General features: G+C 39.9%; 1 protein-coding gene across 2 annotated transcripts; it reads left to right on the top strand.

Annotated features, from left to right (window-relative positions):
- The first annotated feature begins 168 nt into the window (after positions 1 to 168).
- On the top strand, positions 169 to 14,501 carry srp68 (signal recognition particle 68). Of its 2 annotated transcripts, none has more exons than XM_037764105.1 (16): positions 169 to 361; positions 2,226 to 2,292; positions 2,913 to 3,026; positions 3,414 to 3,609; positions 4,478 to 4,560; positions 4,679 to 4,788; positions 4,939 to 5,018; positions 5,255 to 5,395; positions 9,001 to 9,099; positions 9,294 to 9,355; positions 9,787 to 9,940; positions 10,968 to 11,062; positions 11,325 to 11,454; positions 12,172 to 12,247; positions 12,388 to 12,440; positions 12,655 to 14,501. In XM_037764105.1, exons 1-16 carry the CDS (start codon positions 283 to 285, stop codon positions 12,880 to 12,882), a joined length of 1,767 nt encoding a protein of 588 aa, XP_037620033.1. In that variant the 5' UTR covers positions 169 to 282; the 3' UTR covers positions 12,883 to 14,501. The 2 variants fall into 2 exon arrangements, with proteins under 2 accessions (XP_037620033.1, XP_037620032.1); XM_037764104.1 differs by having other exon boundaries at positions 170 to 361; positions 9,291 to 9,355.
- Positions 14,502 to 20,235: the final 5,734 nt, after the last annotated feature.

Here is a 20,235-nt window from a genome sequence, read left to right on the forward strand (position 1 = left end):
TGTATTGTATCTGTGCTGTTTGTGTCACTTGTGTGGACTGTGCTACTGCCTCTTGGCCAGGTCATCATTGTAAATGAGAATTGGTTCTCAATTGATTTTACCTGGTTAAATAAAGGTCAAATAAAAATAAAAAGTATCAATCAATCAGCTCAAATCTCGCGAGAGTTGGATGTAGCTCCGCCCCTCCCTGTGTCGTCATCGGTCGCTGGTTGTACTCTGAGCATGTGTGTGTAGCTGGTAGAGCTCAGCCGTTAGCATCCAGAGATCCAGAGACATTTAGAGATGGCCGCAGACAAACAGAACGACGCTAAACTCTCCTCCACGGGAGCGAATAAAGAAAACGGAGGACTCGGACTGGAAAGTATCCTTCAACAGCAGCAGACGCGTAGCGGCCGGTTCGTCCTTTGGTCCAACGGTTCTGTGTCAGAAGCTAACGGCTAGCTGAGCTAACCTAGCTAACTGTTAGCTTCTGAGCTAGCTCTCTGTAGAGGATAACGTCGGTTAGCCTCAGCTCTATTTAGGCTACGTGTCACACTGAAGCAGGCTGTCAGTCAGTGGCAGGCTTGAAAAGCAGATTTATGTGGCTTGTCACAAACTTTTTGTTCAAGAATAAGGATGTTAAAACAACAGTTAGTATGTGCTGCTATAGATATATATGTTTAACTGGTAACCTCTCAGTTTCAGTAGCAGCTGTGTTCAATATCACAGCACCACATTCACACTGTTCTGGGTCTGCACGTCCAGTGCTGACATGGCTGTCATATTCATACTTCAATATGAATTACATATGTTCCCCTGGAAGAAAAAGCAGATTTATGTGGCTTGTCACAAACTTTTTGTTCAAGAATAAGGATGTTAAAACAACAGTTAGTATGTGCTATAGATATATATGTTTAACTGTTGTAGCCTCTCAGTTTCAGTAGCAGCTGTGTTGTTTCTGCAAAATATCACAGCACAGACTTTTCTGGGTCTGCACGTCCACTGCTAACATGGCTGTCATATTCATACTTCAATATGAATTACTTATGTTTCCCTGGAAGAAAAAGCAGATTTATGTGGCTTGTCACAAACTTTTTGTTCAAGAATAAGGATGTTAAATCAACTGAGAATGTCAGATAGTATGTGCTGCTATAGATATATATGTTTAACTGGTAACCTCTCAGTTTCAGTAGCAGCTGTGTTCAATATCACAGCACCACATTCACACTGTTCTGGGTCTGCACGTCCAGTGCTGACATGGCTGTCATATTCATACTTCAATATGAATTACATATGTTCCCCTGGAAGAAAAAGCAGATTTATGTGGCTTGTCACAAACTTTTTGTTCAAGAATAAGGATGTTAAAACAACAGTTAGTATGTGCTGCTTTAGATATATATGTTTAACTGGTAACCTCTCAGTTTCAGTAGCAGCTGTGTTGTTTCTGCAAAATATCACAGCACAGACTCAAGATTCAAGATGTTTATTGTTATACAGGTACAAACGTGTGAAATACTTTTTGCTGGGAAGCTCCATTAAAATAATAAGTTATATTACATTTACATTACAATTATAAAAGGAAATACTTTTTAAAGGGCATATTAAGAACATATATATTAAGAACATATACAGTATAAGATATATTTTTGTGTGAGAAGGTGTCGTATGAATTATCTGTTTTCTAGGTCTGTACGTCCAGTGCTAACACAGCTGTCATATTCATACTTCAATATTAAGAACATACATTTCCCTGGAAGAAAAAGCTGATTTATTTGGCTTGTCACAAACTTATTGTTCAAGATAAGGACGTTAAATCAACTAAGAATGTCAGTTAGTATGTGCTGCTTTAGATATATATGTTTAACTGTTGTAACCTCTCAGTTTCAGTAGCAGCTGTGTTGCTGTTTCTGCAAAATAGTACAAAATACTTCTCTAGGTCTGTACGTCTAGTGCTAACATGGTTATAACATCCATACTTCAATATGAATGACATAAGTTCCCCTAGAAGTACCATGTGTGTGATGATATAGATATATGTTTAACTGCTGTAGCCTCTCAGTTTCAGTAGCAGCTGTGTTACTGCAAAATATCACAGCACAGACTTTTCTGGGTCTGTACGTCCACTGCTAACATGGCTGTCATATTCATACTTCAATATGCATGACTCAAATGTTCCCCTTGGAAGTACCGTGTGTGTGTGTGTGTGATGATATAGATGAGGTTGTCCCTTAACACCAATTTCCCAGTTTTGCAAATAATCAAGGAGTCCCAGCAGCAGCATGGCCTCAGACACGGAGACTACCAGAGATACAGGTGAGCTGTGCAGGTCATACATGACCTATAACACCTGCACTACCTGGACCATAGCTGCAGAGATTTGTGTTTGGTAAACTGTTGTATGGCTGTTCACATAGAGGTGCACAGTTTTGACATGATCACAAGCCATTCATAGGGCATATCTGTGAACTTTATGTGTACTTAAATTTTACATTTCACATTATTTTTTATCCAGATTACTGTGATATAACACAGTATTTATTACCAAATTAGTTTTCTACATTGAGAAGAAGCTGTTTGCATGAAAACCTCTCCTGCCATATGGCCCACATGCAACTGTGCTGGTGTACAAATGTATCTTAATACTTTATTAACCACACTTGTGCAATATAATGCAATCAAATACAACAGCAAAGTGGCCACGCATTGTATTTTACACACATCATTGTCACTACTTTTAACTCTAAGTGGCTAAAATAATAAATCTTCCTTTAGTCAATTTAGAATAATAGTTTTTCAAAGAAAACCCTGGAATTGTATCGGTGAAAATTTACTGTGTGGTTGTCATGTCTATTGTGAGAAACCAGGGTTAGAAATGTACATGTAAATGTTATGAATTTACTGTAACGTAACCATCTTTGTGTAACTGTGTGCAGGGGTTACTGCTCCCGCAGACTACGACGCCTGCGCAAGACTCTTGGCTTCAGGATGGGCAACCGACACAAGTTCATTGGGAAGAAAATAACGGTCGAAATGCTCTCTGACAGCAGGTGAGGAATGGAAAGTCTGAGTCGGACATTCATGTGCAGTTAACCGGCTGATGTTACGGAAGAGCCTCATATACAGTAAATAACGGTTTGATACACAAACCCTGTGTTTGAAGCAGGATAATAAACGCACATTACTGAGGAGTTTGGACCGTTCGTACATAAATGTTGTGCCGTGTTGTTATCTACAAAAGAAATAAAAGTCTGCAACTGGTCTGGTACACCTCGCTGCTAAACTACAGAATTTAAACCAGCCCTTGTAATGAATATATCTGCAGAAGATAAATTGGTGATTGTCGACCTTGGATTGGAATTCAGTTACTGATTGCCAACTATAAATGGTGAAAATATGCTACCAAGCAACTGATGCAATGACCTTCCCCTCTTCAGGTATCTGTTGCTGGTTTTGATGGAGGCAGAGCGTGCATGGAGTTACGCCATGCAGCTGAAGCAGGAGGCCAACACAGAGCCGCGTAAGCGCTTCCACCTGCTGGCACGACTACGTAAGGCTGCCAAGCACAGTGAGAAGCTGGAGAAGCTCTGTGAGAGCCCCCGCGTCGACGCCAAGACCAAACTTGAGGCGCAGGTACACAATACCTTCAACCTGCTTTTACAGACGTGTATAGAATAAGAGGTATACATGTGCAATGAGATTGTAGCCTCAAAGGTCCAAAAGTGTTCTCAACCTTTGTCACATCACTCTTTGACTTTATACCATTTTTTAATGGTCGCTTGTTACTATGTATGAAACAAAATTAATAACATTGTTGACATATCCATCCATCCATTATCTTCCGCTTATCTGGGGCCGGGTTGCAGGGGCAGCAGGCTTAGCTGGGTATTCCAGATGTCCCTCTCCCAGCAATGTTTTCCAGCTCTTCCTGGGGGACCCCGAGGCGTTCTCAGCCCAGAAGAGATATCAAATGTGCAGGGTCTACCCCGGGGCCTCTTACCAGTTGGCCGTTTCTAGAAAACCTCCAAAGGGAGGCGTCCAGGAGGCATCCTGATCAAATGCTCGAACTACCTCAGCTGGCCCCTTTGGACGCAAAGGAGCAGCGGCTCTTCTCCGAGCTCCCTCCGGATGTCTGAACTCCTCACCCTATCTCTAAGGCTGAGCCCAGCCACCCTACAAAGGAAACTCATTTCGGCCGCTTGTATCCGCGATATCATTCTTTTGGTCACTACCCAAAACTCATGACCATAGGTGAGGGTTAGAACGTAGATGGTCTGGTAAACGGAGCGCTTTGCCTTCCGGCTCAGCTCCCTCTTCACCACAACGGTCCGGTACAACGCCCGCATAACGGCCGACGCATTGAAACGACTGTCCATGTCCTGCTCCATTTTACCCTCATTTGTGAACAAGACCCCAAGATACTTAAAGAACTTATTATTTAAAGCTGTGTTACAGGGAGCAAAAATCTATTATTCACTAATAATCATCTATTTTATTTCAGGCGTACACTGCATACCTGACTGGTATGGTGGAGTTTGAACTGCAGGAGTGGAAGCTCGCCATGGAGGCCTTCAACAAGTGCAAGTGAGTTTAAACATCACTACAGTTTCTTAATACATCGGTAGAATAAGTGGCAGTTTGTCGTGTATGATTTTTTTATTTCATTGGGAAATTTTAAACAACCACATTTGTGTCTTGTCAGGACCATCTATGAGAAGCTGGCCAGTGCTTTCACTGAGGAGCTGGCAGTCCTGTACCGCCAGCGTGTGGACGAGATATCACCCAACATCCGCTACTGTGCTTACAACATTGGTGAGTAACACTATCTTAGACTCTTTAGGCATCGTGAGACGTTGTTCACTAAGTGGACATGTCCCGAAGCTCATATCACCCACTCTCTCCCTCCAACACACATACACACACACAGTTTAACTGGATTTTTTTTTTTCTGTCTGATTGCAGGTGACCAGAACGCCATCAATGACTTGATGCAGATGAGATTGACTGGTGGAGGAGGAGGCATGATGGCTGAGAAACTAGAGGTGAACATACAGGAGTTGGGCATTAGTTTATATGCTTGTATCATCACTCATCTTTCATATATTTTTGATGCCTAATATCGTATCAGGGGAGGAACACACACATGCTCCTCAACTTAGGTCTTATTAAAAAATGTAAACTGAGCAAATTTGTGTGCATCAAAGACCTCTTGGCTCGTGTGGATCTGAAAATCTATGTTTTATGAAAAACGTTTCATGTGTTTCTTATTTCTCCTCAGGCCCTGATCACTCAGGCAAGAACCAAGCAGGCAGCCACCATGAGTGAGGTGGAGTGGCGAGGGCGGACGGTGCCCGTCAAGATAGACAAGGCCCGCATCTTCCTGTTGGGTCTGGCAGACAATGAGGCCGCCATCGCTCAGGTCAGTATATTTAGTTCCTGCTTTGTAGGGGCTAAGAACAAACTGTTTGTTGGGGGCAAAAACAAACTGTGCTGCGCTCAATGTGAAGCCCTTATTGTTATCATTACGTCAGCTCTTAAAAATACATACTGAGGTGTCCCTGTGGTCTAAAGCCCAAATGATACGAGGGTCCGCGTGATGTAAATTTCTGCCCACATGCTGCCCAAAATGTATGACTGCGTAGACCATACACAAGCAGTGATTGACAGCTGCCTAGAGACTGGTCGGCTCTGATTGGTTGTTTAGGTTCGGGTGTGGTGAAAACTTGCAAATGCCATTAGGAGCACTAGGAGGACACAGAGGAACGATTTTTCCAAAAATCTGTCTCATGCACTACTGTCAGGATATAGTGACAGTTTGATGAAAATAACTTTTTATCATATTTACGCAAAGTTACCGACTGTAGCTTTAAGATTTGATAAGCAGAATCGTTAAACTCCAAATGATACCCAACCCTACTTGTGCGAGCCTATGTCCATAACTACTCTTCCAGTGTATATACCTTTCTAATGTTAAGGTGTCTTGGCTTCAGATGAAACATCTCAAAATGGACATATAGCCTTAGTTTGAGCAGATCACCTCTTCCTCACAGTCCATGCAGTTCCTTAAACTTTCAGTAGGTGGCCCTCTCCTCTTTCCAGTCTCACACGTTCCCTCGCTGCCACCGCAGCTCATTCCTCCTGCTCTCTGATGCCAGAAGGCTCAGCACTCCCTTCGGACATACCTGTCACACCCAGAGCCACTCAGGTCTCTGGCATGCAGCGTCTCTCATTGCTCGACTACATTCTGTGCATTTCAGCCCACACATGAATACAGGGCTACACCCAGCAGGTCTCTGTGGACAGATTAGTATTATCCTCTCTAAACACCTTTCAGTTTCAGATGGGCCCTTTTGGGACTCAACTGTAGCGTTACAGTCTATTGTTAAAATAATAGTGACTGTAACTGAATGAATATGTAACTGAATAACCTTCAGCTAACGATTATTTTCATTGTGGATTAATCTGTTGATTATTTTCTCGATTAATCGATTAGTTGTTTGGTCTATAAAATGTCCGAAAGTGGTGAAAAATGTTGACCAGCCCAAGATCACGTCCTCAAATGTCTTGTTTTTTCCACAACTCAACTCAAAGATATTCAGTTAACTGTCATAGAGGAGTAAAGAAACCAGAAAATATTCACATTTAAGAAACTGGAATCAGAATTTTGACTTAAAAAAAACAAAAAAAATGACTCAAACCGATTTAATCGATTATCAAAATAGTTGCTGATTAATTTAATAGTTGCCAACTTATACATAAATTGTTGCAGCTGTACTTTGAAGCTAAATTATTGTTTGGTTTTTTCTTGATATTTTATGACCTACATCATAAAATAACATCCTCAGATATTATCTTTGTGAGTGAATGTTGTAAACTAGCAAGCTTAGGTGCCATTTTCCCAAATTGCTCAAGAGTATCATCACACGAACACCTTAAGTTTCCCTTGTGTTACCCCTGATCCCCAGCTCGTGGCCTCTGGGGACAGGAAACGCCGTATTGGGCCGTACATCAGTCCGAGGGGAAGAGCTCCGCTGACTCCTCCCTACTCTAATCGGTTTATCCGTCCAGCCCTCCTCCTGAACAAGAGAGGATGCTCGACAGGTTGAGCAGGTCATGCTAGGCGTTGCCAGGGTGTTGGCACGAGTGTGTAACACTAAATAACATCGAGCCTTCTGGGTGGATGAGAGCAGCTGTGTGACCAGACTATTATCACTACGAGGAATTTTCCTCGTAACATTCTTCCACTGTGTTGCCTCCTAAGGTTTTCGCCCCTTTTTGAAGGCGAATATGTGACAGCAACATCCACAAAAGTGATACTGTATCAACATTTCTTTTGTCATTAATCGCTTACATCTTCCCATTTAGTCCAACATGGCCTCTTTCTTTAAGTACGAACAAATATCCTGTAGACATCCGTGACAGTCGTAGAGTAACACAGGCCTTTTGTTCGGGTGTGTCGATGAAAGAAAGCTGAGGTGAAGAACAATCCCGTCATTCACAAATATTTGAACCCTGAAACTCCAGAGCGTGATGGTTGCTGATGAGTTGTGTGCAGGAATGCACCGGCAGCCTGCCGGGCCACATACCTGTGCCTCTCCCCCAGTTAGCCACAGTCACAGTTGCTCTTTGTATCAATCACCACTACGACTTGAGGATGAAATATTTGTGTTTGCATGATTGACTCTTATGAGTGCAAGCGTAGCTTTAATCAGGTGGAAAGTGTGTCAGAGTTCAGATATTGAGACTAATGTGTGTCTATCTTCTTTTTTTTTTTTTAAGCGTTTTTACGTTTATTCTTTTTCATTTTTAAGATATTTTGGGTGTAACCACTCAGACTAGGAGATAACATTTGATTCTGTAAATTTCTACAGGCTACAGTTCAGTTTTGCGGTCTAGAAAGTGTAAAATGTTTCTTCCTCATATTTACAAAGAGTCTTCCCCTCCCAAATTCCTCTCTATATGAAACCCGTGGACATAGTTTCATGATTTATTTTTCTTCCTTAAATCTTTCTACACCTTTTGTCATAACTGCAACATTGCACCACAAGGCACTAATTGCAACATGCATGTTATCATTCTGATCTGGTGGATCAGTATCAGTGCTGATACAGACCTGCCAAATGTGACCGATCCACATTTTAATACAGTTTTCTGGTTCGCTGTAATGAGATAATGCTAATGATTAACCTACTAGCACTATTGATAGTATTAGTATCGACTATTGATAGTACTAGTACCACCATTTCCTGCATCAGCTTCATAGTAAATACATTTTAATTAGGACTGTCAATAAATAAAACATAATCGCAAAATAATCACACCTTTTTTATCTGTTCAAAATGCACCGTAAAGGGAAATTTGTCAAGTATTTAATGCTCTTATCCACATGGGAGTTGACAAATATGTGTGCTTTATGCAGACATAGGTATATATTTATTATTGGAAATCAATTACCAATGGATTCCTTAGGTTTTTTTGTAGCTTCATATGATACCAATAACTTTACTCTAGCTTTAAAACTGAGCCCGTTACAACCTCCGAAAGGTCGATTGCGTAAAAGAAATTATTCGCGTTAAAACAAATTTGCGTTAATGCGTTATCCCGTTAACTTTGACAACCCTATTTTTAATGTGAAGCCAATATTATTATTTTACTATGAAACTGGAAACGTTTGTGTCAAATATCCACTATGTTCCACTATAAATCTTAATTATTATACCCCCGCGACAACATAGTCGGGGGTATATAGTGCTCCGCGTGTCCGTCCTTCCGTCCGTTTACGTGTCACACGTTCGTTTCCGGAGCAGAACTTGAAAACTATTTAACTTAGGAACTTCAAATTTGGTATGATGGTTGACAGTGTGGTCTAGTTGTGCTTTTTGGGGATTAGAAGTCCAGGGTGCCCAAAAAGTTTGAAAATTTTCCAAAAGGGCAAAACCTTTGAACCTACTTTAGTAGGGGTCAAGCAGTGAGCGGGGGTATGTGAGCCGTGCTCATTTTTGCCTTGTTGTTTCTGTTGTGCAGACGGCCAACGAGGAGACCAAAGAGCATCTGTATGAGACGCTGCTGGCCGAGTGCAGAGACACCATCCAGGCTGTGAAAGAGGAACTCAAGAGTGAGGCGGTAAGATAACACGGGTTTAAAAAGTTCACATATTTTGGTGAAGGAGAGGGATGAGTTTGTTGGTGATTTTTTGCTAACAGGTCAGAGTTGTCTGTTTGATTTATAGCTTACAAACAAAAGTTAAGACGTGTCGTTAAAACAAGAATGTGTAAAAGCTTTTTCTTTTAATTATCACTTGTCTTGTCTTGTAGAAGCAGCGAGAGAGGAGCACTGATGGTGACAGCAGCAAGGTGTCCAACCTGCAGTTCCTGCACAGGTAAAAGAAACACGTGTTGAAATATATAAACATCAGTTAAGAAGACACTTACTTGTGCTTGTAAATGCCAGGATCAGACTTCACATATTTTTGAGATGGTTGCTGTGTCCGATTATGCGATCACATCCTGTATCTGTAATTATTTCTATTATCTATCTGCCAATTCTTCTCTCCATTCATTGTTTTGTCTGTAAAATATCAGAAAATGGTACCCATTGGAATTTCCCAGAGCCTAATGTGGCCCCTTCAGATTGCTTATTTTGTTTGATCAACAGTCAAAAACCCAAAGATATTCAGTTTATATATTGCAAAGACAAGCACAATAACATATCCAGGCCTAAACATAAATAAGTCTTTCCACCCTCTGACATTTCTCTCATTTATCTCCTTTATAAGTGAATAATAAATGTGCTGTGGGTCTCCTCTCCCAGCTACCTGACCTACATCAAGCTGTGTACGTTGGTGAAGAGGAACGAGAGCATGGCTCACACTCTGCAGGCTAAACTGAAGGAACCCGAAGTCGACGAGAGCAAGAGAGGGCCCCGTCCACAGGATCTCATCCGCCTCTACGACATCATCCTGCAGGTAAATGTCAAATATATTGTGATCATTTTAATCACAAGGCCCTGTATGTATGGAGAAATAGTTTAAAAAATAAAATAAATGAGTCAAGACAAAGGTGCCTTTTTTACATGAATCGTCCATAAGAGCAGCATGTATTTCAGTTAGTATAGTTAGTTAGATATTGTTTCTCAGTTGCTCACAGTAGCTGTGTGGGTGTGATGAGTTGTTGATCTGTGTTATCAACAGTGAAGGGATGTGTACATGGCCTTGTTTGACAGTTTCTGTCACTTCTTTGTCGCAGTGTAAAAGCTGTTTTTCACCAGTGCGATGCGAAAATGTGGTGCGTGCGAATTATCAGTGTTGCCGTGTTCCAATTTCGTCAATGAGGCCGAAATGAGTTTCCTGAGGGTGCCCGTGTCCACTTCACACAACAAAAACTTAGACAGGGAATGTCTAAGGGGCTAACGTTAACTACACAACACATAAACTAATCGAACCCCAAATGTGATGCTAACGCTAGCTGTTGTGGCTAGCCCCGTCCCTTCACCAGCATATAACGTCAGCAAGTGCATATCAGCTACATTACCATCTTCATTGTATCCCAGCAGCTGGGCGATCTCAAGCCATATATTGTCCTTTATTTGGTTGTTGAGGTCGTAGTGTTTGTCGTACATTGAACCGAAAAATGACAATTTGTCCGCAAGTCTGTTGCCATGAAAACAAACCTGTTCCAAGGCCCTGAAATTACATTCTCTCCGTACAACAAACTGGCTAATTGTGTAGAATGGATGTGATCAGTTGGAACAAAGAATTTCATTGGTCAAACATATTTACGCAGGGGGAAATCCGCTGAAATCGAGGTCCGTCCAAAGTTTCCCCCGCACAAATGTTCCGCGAGAGTGTGCAAACATTCATGAGAAACCACAAAATCATTTTTTATACATTTTCATGCACATTTTTCGGACTTAAATCTGTGCTTGGTGTGAAACGGCTTTATCTCCCCTTCTGTTTCTCCTCGTAACCTTCCTCTGTCCGTCCGTCTCTCCAGAGTCTGGCTGAGCTCTCCACCCTGCAGGGCCTTGAGGATGACCACACCTTCCAGAAGGAGGTGTCCCTCAAGACACTGGTCTACAAGGCCTACAGGTCAGACATTTTTTGGGGTTACTACCTCCTAATCAAAAAATACAACTAAGATTCAAATATTAAAGTGTCGTCTGGATATTTTTTCCAATTTTGAAGTGTTTGTGAGACAGTTAATGTTCATTGCTGCCATATATTGGCATGACATCCATGAGCCCACATTGTATTACTCTTGCAGTTGCTGTCCTCTTGTAGTCATGTCTTTTGTTTTCATTTTTTATACATAAATACGTACACTCATGTGTTCCCTCTGAACCGCTCACAGGTGTTTCTTCATAGCCCAGTCTTATGTGCTGGTGAAGAAGTGGAGTGAGGCGCTGGTGCTGTATGAGAGGGTGCTGAAATACGCCAAGGAGGTCCAGTCTAAGGCCAAGGGCCTCAACAACAGCCTCAAGGTTGGTCATAAAAACTATTTAATCGCATGATTGTCCATGATTAATTGCAAAATAATGGCAAATATGCTGCTTTATGCAAACGTATGTATATATTTATTATTTGAAAATCAATTAACAATGCAAAACAATGACAAATATAGTCCAGAAACCCTCACAGGTACTGCATTTAGCATAAAAAATATGCTCAAATCATAACATGGCAAACTGCAGCCCAACAGACAACAACAGCTGTCAGTGTGTCAGTGTGCTGACTTGACTATGACTTGCCGCAAAACTGCATGTGATTATCATAAAGTGGGCATGTCTGTAAAGGGGAGACTCGTGGGTACCCATAGAACCCATTTTCATCCACATATCTTGAGGTCAGAATTCAAGGCAACCCTTTTGAAAATGGCCGTGACAGTTTTCCTCGCTAAATTTTGTACAAGTTTGGAGCGTTATTTAACCTCTTTCACCACAAGCTAGTATGACATGGGTTAACGCGTTATCGGGTTAACTGTGACAGCTCTAATAAAAAGAAAACAAGCAATCTCTCAGTACCACACAGTTTAATTTGCAAAAAGGCCCCCTACACATGTGTTGACATAAACACACCAAAATAAAAAGGAAACAAACTCCACAGAGATTTTCAGATGGATTTTGTAGTAAAAAAAGTCACATTGACAGTTTACCAACATCTGTACTCTACTAGAAACATCACTGTGTTTGTTTCTGCAGGATCTTCCTGATGTTCAGGAGCTCATTGCTGAGGTCAGCGCTGAAAAATACTCTCTTCAAGCTGCTGCTATTTTAGGTGAGAACACATACAGTTTTGTTTTGACAGTTTTCTACCCAACTCATTAATTTTTTTACAATATGAGAACCCGTTTAGTCACATTCTTCTCTGTTCTGCTTCATTCTGTGTACAACCCTTGGGAAATGTTTGTGTTTCAGACACTGATGAGACGGCTGAAGTTCCCTCTCAGCAGCAGGTCAAAGACAACACGGTAAGAGAACAAAATCAAGAGACGCCACACCAATATGGTTAATGTTGTCCTTCATCATGGAAGCAGCAGGTTTTTTAAAAAGAGAAATGAAGAACAGATTTAACAGACAAAAGGATGACAGCGATTAAAAAAAAAAATAAGTTGAGTCTCTGAGTTGTTGGTATAAACTTTATTATATATTGCTCTCTTTTTCACTTCTTCCTCCTTCATGCAGCCCCTCTGCAACCGCCTGGAGACCTTCCGCCTCGACCCGGCCCTCGTAGGAAAGCAGCCCAATCTGGTCCAGTTCCCTCCCGACTTCCAGCCGATCCCCTGCAAGCCGCTGTTCTTTGACCTTGCTCTCAACCACGTGGCCTTCCCACCCCTGGATGACAAGGTGGAGCAGAAGGGCAAGGGCGGCCTCACCGGCTACATCAAGGGCATCTTTGGCTTCGGCAGCTAAATCAATCCTCCGGGCTTTGGTCCCCACAGGAGAGCCACGAGGTCCTGAGTTCACCGCAAACAACCAGACTTGGGTCAGATGTTAATTAGAATAATTTAAATTGCTTTTATGTTAGATTTTTTTTTTTAGTGCCTAAGTGCAAGATGGGTGGAGTTTGAGGAACGCAGAGTGTAATCTACCAAGAAAGATTATAGAAAAGTAATCGAATCAATTTCAAGTAGCAATATGACCCAAGTTCACCTGCCACCTTTAGTAATAACATCTGGCTGCACGGGCTCTGAGCATCCCTCCTTAATTTGAGCCATGGAGGTGTCTGTGGCTTTCAGGTTTTACAGGTTACCATGCCGTGGTCTATAAGTACAGCCAAGTTGTCTATTTCACAATGCTGTCAGAGTAAACTAGCCACTTAGGCATCATTAGTAGTTGTTTTTTTTCAGTGTAACGTAAGCGCCTTTATATGTAATTTTTTTTTCTTTATGTAAGAGATGTTTTCAGCATCGTTTCTTAATCATAAAATCTACAAAGTGCAGTTATGGCAGCTACTTTGACGTAAAAACACAAAGTAGTACTCATCACATACCATGAATATCCGGTGACATGTAGTTCAACACACTGAAGTTGTTTTATCAATCAGCTTCTTCCGCTGCGTCCCATTTCCTTCCCTCCACCTTTGCTCTGGTCTCTCTCTCTCTCTCTCTGTGCATTAAGACGCTAATTTGTTACTCAAACCTTCACCTCGTATACTGACAAGTCAGTCTGGAAGAATTTGGATAAAGCTTTTTTAGTTTTAGGTGCATCAACAGGATGATGAAAGACAACGCCATGAATCAAAAGTGTGAAATGTTACTTTAAAAAAAAAAAAGTGCTGGATTGTTCAGTGTTTTTAATTTATCAACTGGGTCATACTGTATATGTTGTCCTGTATGACGTGTGTTGTTAGAGAAGGGTCCAACTGCTTCAGCCCGTCTAGATGGAAGCGCAAGCCGCAATTTTTAACACCCCTCGGTGTCTCATGTTTTCAAGGCACAAGGTTTCTACTAAAGGGCGTGCTGGGTGATGACTGTATGGTACCAGTTCAGCCCTTCAGACTGTAATTCATTCATATTATGTTTTTTTATTTTGATATTTGCATTTCAGTAAAATCAATATCGTAGGACAGCAGTCAACATAAAGGACTGGAGGGAGTTGTTAGCAGCCTTTCATTCATCACACCACCACGCCTGTTTGTCCATCATGAGTAGGACTAAAAATGTTTTCATCACGAGTGACATGTCTATGGATATACTGTAACTATAAAGACCTTTCATCTCCTCTGATCCTTAAGGGACCTGGTTAGCCTGTGATACCTGGTTAAACACTAGCTGGAGGATCACTTTGCTTTCTAATTTTTATCAATGTCTTTGGTTTTAATTTTTTGTTTCCCCCTTCAGTGTTTTATGTTAAAGAATTAAAGATGGACGTGCCGGAGTAGTTCCAGCACTTTACCTCGATTGGCCTGGAAAAAAAAAACTGTTGAGTCACGATAAGTAATTGTCGGAAACATTAAGTGGAAATGAGCTGATGAGAATGTATGATTTGATTTAATATCCAGGCCTATGATTAAATATATTTACACCAAACACTGATTTCTTCGTTCACTTCTTCTACGGAGAATTCAGCGACATTAATTGAAGTTCTTTTGATTCAGAGAAGGCTTTTTACTGTGGCAATTTTGTTATAGAGTTACAATACAATCAAACCTTGCATGTTTAACAAAGCAAAAGGTGAAATACCTGAAGGAATTTAAGAGGTGTGTGACTGTCGTCTTGTACCTCTTGTCTTGGGTGTGTTAGTAGGAGTGCATAGGATGCCTTTGCAGGGTGTGGATGTGTTTAGGTTTACTTTGTGTAAATGCATTTTGTTACTCAAACACAACTATGCAAACTATTCCCACCCCCTACATTTTAACATCCAAGTCACATGTATATTTAATTGAATTAATTAACCACCCCACACACACACTTGGCATATCTACCTGATGTTTTATTGCTGCTGCCTGTTCCTATACACGCACGCACGCACGCACGCACGCACGCACGCACGCACGCACGCACGCACGCACGCACGCACGCACGCACGCACGCACACACACACACACATTTGTCACAAACACACAGAAATGTGCTCTGCCTGGATGGACTGAAGATATTTGACGATGCGGAGATAAACGCTTATCTGCAGGAAGAAAACCAGAGATGAGACACAGTATCATTATCAGTCTTCTCTGTGTTTTTACATTTCTAATAATCAGATTATTCACCACCTGTATTTTGCTGTTTTGAGATGAAAAACATGAGAGACATAGAAGTTAACACGAGTAGATATTTCCATTTGTTGGCACGCACATATCTTTGTTATGCTGACTGTACAGTACTGTACTTGTTCAGGTGAAGTGAAGGGAAGAAGTTCAAGGTACAGTACAAGCATGAAAGCTTTGTAAGATTGACTCTGTAAACCAGACAACCATGCTGTGTTTAGTTTAGTGAAAGAGACTAACACACCCTCACCTTTGTCATTTCCTCTCAGTTCAATTCAGTTCAAGGATTTAAGTTCCCATTCCAATCACCACACATTTATTTAAGTTAAATTGCATTGTTAGCCTGAGAAAGCCCATGTAGGTGTTTTTTTTAATCACAGGTAGCTTTGAGCTGCGGTGACATCACTGAGCTTTAACACCCTGAAGGACCAGCGTGCAGCCTTTCATCTAGATTTACAGCCGTTCTTGGTTGTCACTTGTCATGTACTTCTTTGTAATGTTTTCTCTTTCTCTCAATATTGGAAGAATTTATTACTTCTGTTCATCATTTTAGCCATGCTCGCAGCGTGGCAATGACAGCTATTGGATGGATCCTCATGAAATCTTGTACAGACATTCATCGTCCTGAGAGGATGAATCCTACACTAATGACTTTTCTTCATTGAGGCTGACATTTTAGTGTTTCTGGTAAAATGTCTCGACAAATATTGTCTGGATTATGAATGTGGTTCAGACATTTAAAGATAAATTGTAAACCCTCGTTTGATTCCTTGACTTTTCCTCTCCAGCGCCAACATCAAGTCGCACCTAAACTAAGATGGTGAACATGGTAAACTCTAATATATCTGCTAAAGATAAGATAAGATAGAACTTTATTAATCCCGAAGGAAATTCTTGTGCCAGAGATTGCTCAAAATTACAACAAAATTACAACAAGTTCAAGTGTGTAAGATACAAGTGTATAAAATAAAAAGTACTATTTCTAGCACCAGTGCCTAAAAGTAAGATACATTTAGTAAAATTAGTAAATAAGATAAGTAGAATAAAAAAAGGTAAAGTAAGCTAAAAAAAAAAAAAAACAGAAAAAGAAGTAAAATTGCATATGATGAGAAAAAGAAGTAATATTGCACTTGTTGGACATTAATATCACACACAATGAACAGTGATATTGCACACGAAAATGGAAAAAGTAGTATTGCACATGATATTGATATTATTGTTGTCAATGTCCGGTGTTTTCAGCTGTCCAATAATAAACATCAACATGTTTGTATTTTTATTGTTAGCATGTTAAATTAAGACAGGGAACGTGGTAAACATTAATATATCTGCTAAACATCAACATGTTAACATTGTTATTGTTGGCATGTTAAATTAAGCTGCTCTTGAGCTTTCAATTATAATCAGCAGATGGGGTTCACAGGTAATAAAGATTTTCAAATTTCCATTTTTCTGAGCACCTTTTGTCCAAGTTCACTTAAAATGTAAGATTTAAGGTTTATTTTTGACTTTGGAAACAGCAGCTGATGAAAACAATCTAATCCACAAGGTCCATTTAGTAGCTGTTCTGGAGCTCTCAATCATATCAAGATTTATTTAAAATAAAATAAATAATAAAGATTTGATCTATAAATCACTTTAAAAAGCTAGACAACAAATATATTTTTGGGAGGTATATGGTTGAGGAAGAGTTGTTATAAGGGTTGTGTTATATCTACTTTTTAACTCTGGATGGATATGTGGGTTGTAAATAAACTTGGGATGCTGTTCATATATTTAATTTGGGATGTAAATAAATCTGGGATAGTTTATATATTATATTATCATTCTATGATATATGAGTTATTAGAAGAGAAGTGAGAAAGGGGTAGGGAAATATAAGTTTTACTTCTGCCTACTCCTTTTAGAACACTATTACTCTTGTTTTGTTTGTTATTATTTTGTATGTTTTTATTTATTTTTATGTTCGAAATAAAGTCATTCATTCATCATTTAAGCCTATATGGATAAGAGGTCCTTAAAGGGCTCAGAAAAAAAGGCCAATTCCACGATGACTTCATCTGCTGAGGAAGATCATATGTTTTGATCAAAAGCTCCAGAACAGCTAGGATGAATTAAGGGTGATTGGGACATCAGGTTGAATGGGACATTAATACTATACCGGGTTTATTTTCTCGCCTGATGAGTGAAAATAAAACCTTTTTTGTTGAGCACTATGAGCTATGAAACCTCATAATCAACACTGCATGCCCTCATTGGTGTGACGTCACGCAGGTGGGCGGGGCAAGCATCAAACAGGAAGTTGACCCTGAAAAGCATGAGGTGAGGAAGATGACATAACCTTTAGATGGTTTTCATCATAAGGTCATATTAAAATTGTCATAGCTAATACATGGCACAAACTTTTGATGGAAACATGAATATGATGTGCTACTGCAAAAAAAAACATTTTTTTAATATTCTGTTAATATATTTGGATTTAGGATGTTTTTATTTGGTCAGTTTGGGTGAATGGGACAGCATGGCTTTTTGGTTTGCTAAAAGTGCTAGCTTTAAAGTAAAATAATCAAGTAAAGTAAAGTAAAATAAAAAATAAGATAACATAAGTACAGCAGTGAAGGAACGGTGTGCCAATGGTAGTGCAAATAGTGCAAGGGTACTGAATATAGTAGTGTATATTATAGTGTATGATACAGTAGTGTAATGTAATAGTATAATAGTAGTATAGCTGTATAATATGATAATACAGAGAGAGATATAATGAGATAAGATAATATAATAATAATAATAACAATAATAATAATATAGGTGTAGTTTAGGCTAATACAACAATAATAATAATAGTAATACTAATGATGGTGCTATATATATATATATAATATGAATGAAATACAGTTTCCAGCAGTCAAGTACCTAGGTGAATATATAAACTACACAAACAATAACAAATACTAATACAAATAGTATTTGTTTAATATTGTTTTGGCATTATTAAACCAGGATCCATATACAGTCGCTTCTCCCAGGTCTTGCCCAAAATATTTTCTCCTGAAAAGGAAACATATATATTAGGCCTATAATAACAAGCTGCTTGTGTTGTATTTGGGAGCTGAATGTGGATCTCTGAGCAACAGAAAGAGTATCTGTTTTTCCAGACAGGTGGACGCACCCAGAGATAGAGACAGTGAGAGAGAAAGACTGACTGGTCCGATGAAAAATGTGTGCTCTCTGTGCTGTTCTCCTCTCTGCTGCAGAGAAAGCTGCCCGGCTGCATTCCTCGCCATGATTTCCTTTTGTTGATATGCTGCAGAGAGACGCCCTGATCCTGAACGACTCGCTGTGTCTGTTGATGCTACACATGGGACTTTGCAATGTATGGAGCCGTGTCTTTTATCATTAACGTTGTTATTACATGTGCTTCTATGTGAAGGTATTACGTAATTAACTTCTTTTCTGGCCCACAGGCTGTCAGGCATTTCCACTGTTGACTGTACACACCGTGCGTCTGGTGTTTGCAGCATTGAGTTTATCTTTCAGGGTGAAGATGGGTGTGAACAGAGCAAGGAAATATAAAAAGACCACTCTTAAAATGTAAAGTTGAAAATAATGATAATAAAATAATAATAATAAAATGCCTGAACAATCCAATTAGACCCAAACTTAATTAGATGTCCAATTAAAACAAGAAAATAGATAAAAAATATATATATATATATTTTGCTTTTATGCAGTTGAAAGAAGGAAGGCATGTATGTTTACTGAATAAAAGATTAAAAACAAAAAATCCCCTCAAAAATCAGCTGTTTGTGCATGAAATATTATATGAATGAATCTGTTATTTTCAGAGATACAGTACTGCTGACCTGCTTGGTGGAAGTAAAAACTGGTTTTCAAACCAGACCCCCCAGATCAACTCGCTTTGCCCGTGGAAAAACTTTTGCAAAATGACAGCAGGCCAGTTAATAAACAAATCAGAATAAAGGCAAAATGCCAAAAAAAATACTCCCAAAAAAAAAAGAAAGACAAGCTCTATCAGTCTGATCGCAGGAAAAGGCGTATGAATGACACGATAACGCGAAAAGCATTTAGCATGCAATTGCTTTCTTGCTTTTGTTGTGTCATTTGAACACATACCTGTACTGACTGTGTAATGTGCAACAGTCAGCGTTAGTGACGGAGAATAAAAGGAATGTAAAGACCGCTTATGGTGGGCAGGCAGGGCGGGAGGTGGTCCAACAAACACAGGACTTTGAAGGAGGAGACCGGTGTTTGAGACCCGTGTTTTGTAAGTTATGTTAGTGACGTTTGTAACGTGTTTTTAATGTGTTTTTTAGTGACATCTGTGACGTGTTTTCCGTACGTATGTTACGTTGTTTCCGTGGGTATTTTACTTAGTTAACGTACTTATTTTAAGCCCAACCATGACGTTTTTCCTAAACCTAACTAAGTGGTTTTGTTGCCTAAACTCAACTGCGGACATTACTGTTTTGTTGCGTGACGTACAAATGACGATATGCGATAAGCCTAAAATGCGTCCTTATGTTGTTTAATGTCGTACTATGTATACGCGATCCCGTGACACCGGGTTGCTCTATTAATCTATTTTGATGCTTCTTTCATGCACTCGGGCACCTTATTGAGGCTAGATTAAAAGTAAAAAACTAAATTCCCGTTGTGAATCAATTTATTTTCATTGTGAATTAGAATATGGTTGCGATAATAACGCGTTAATGCAAATTTGTTTCAACGCCACTAATTTCTTTAACGCATAAATGCAACTTGTGATTTTTAGGTTGTAGCGGGCTCAGGAATCCATTGGTACCAACATGTCATGCTAGCTTGTCTCAATGGAGGTTAAATAACGCTCCAAACTTGCACTACATTTTGACGAGGAAAAACTGGTCTGGCCATTTTCAAAGGGGTCCCTTGACCTCTGACCTCAAGATATGTGAATGAAAATGGGTTCTATGGGTACCCACGAGTCGCCCCTTTACAGACATGCCCACTTTATGATAATCACATGCAGTTTTGGGGCAAGTCATAGTCAAGTCAGCACA

Source organism: Sebastes umbrosus, chromosome 3 (genome assembly GCF_015220745.1).
Source record: "Sebastes umbrosus isolate fSebUmb1 chromosome 3, fSebUmb1.pri, whole genome shotgun sequence".
NCBI classification, from domain to species: Eukaryota; Metazoa; Chordata; class Actinopteri; order Perciformes; family Sebastidae; genus Sebastes; species Sebastes umbrosus.

Excerpts from the sequence above, each read along its gene's own strand:
- srp68 (XM_037764104.1), top strand. The coding sequence starts at position 283 with ATGGCCGCAGACAAACAGAACGACGCTAAACTCTCCTCCACGGGAGCG. Across the intron at positions 11,063-11,324 it reads CTGGTCTACAAGGCCTACAG|GTGTTTCTTCATAGCCCAGT; the intron begins GTCAGACATTTT and ends AACCGCTCACAG. Across the intron at positions 12,441-12,654 it reads AGCAGGTCAAAGACAACACG|CCCCTCTGCAACCGCCTGGA; the intron begins GTAAGAGAACAA and ends TCCTTCATGCAG.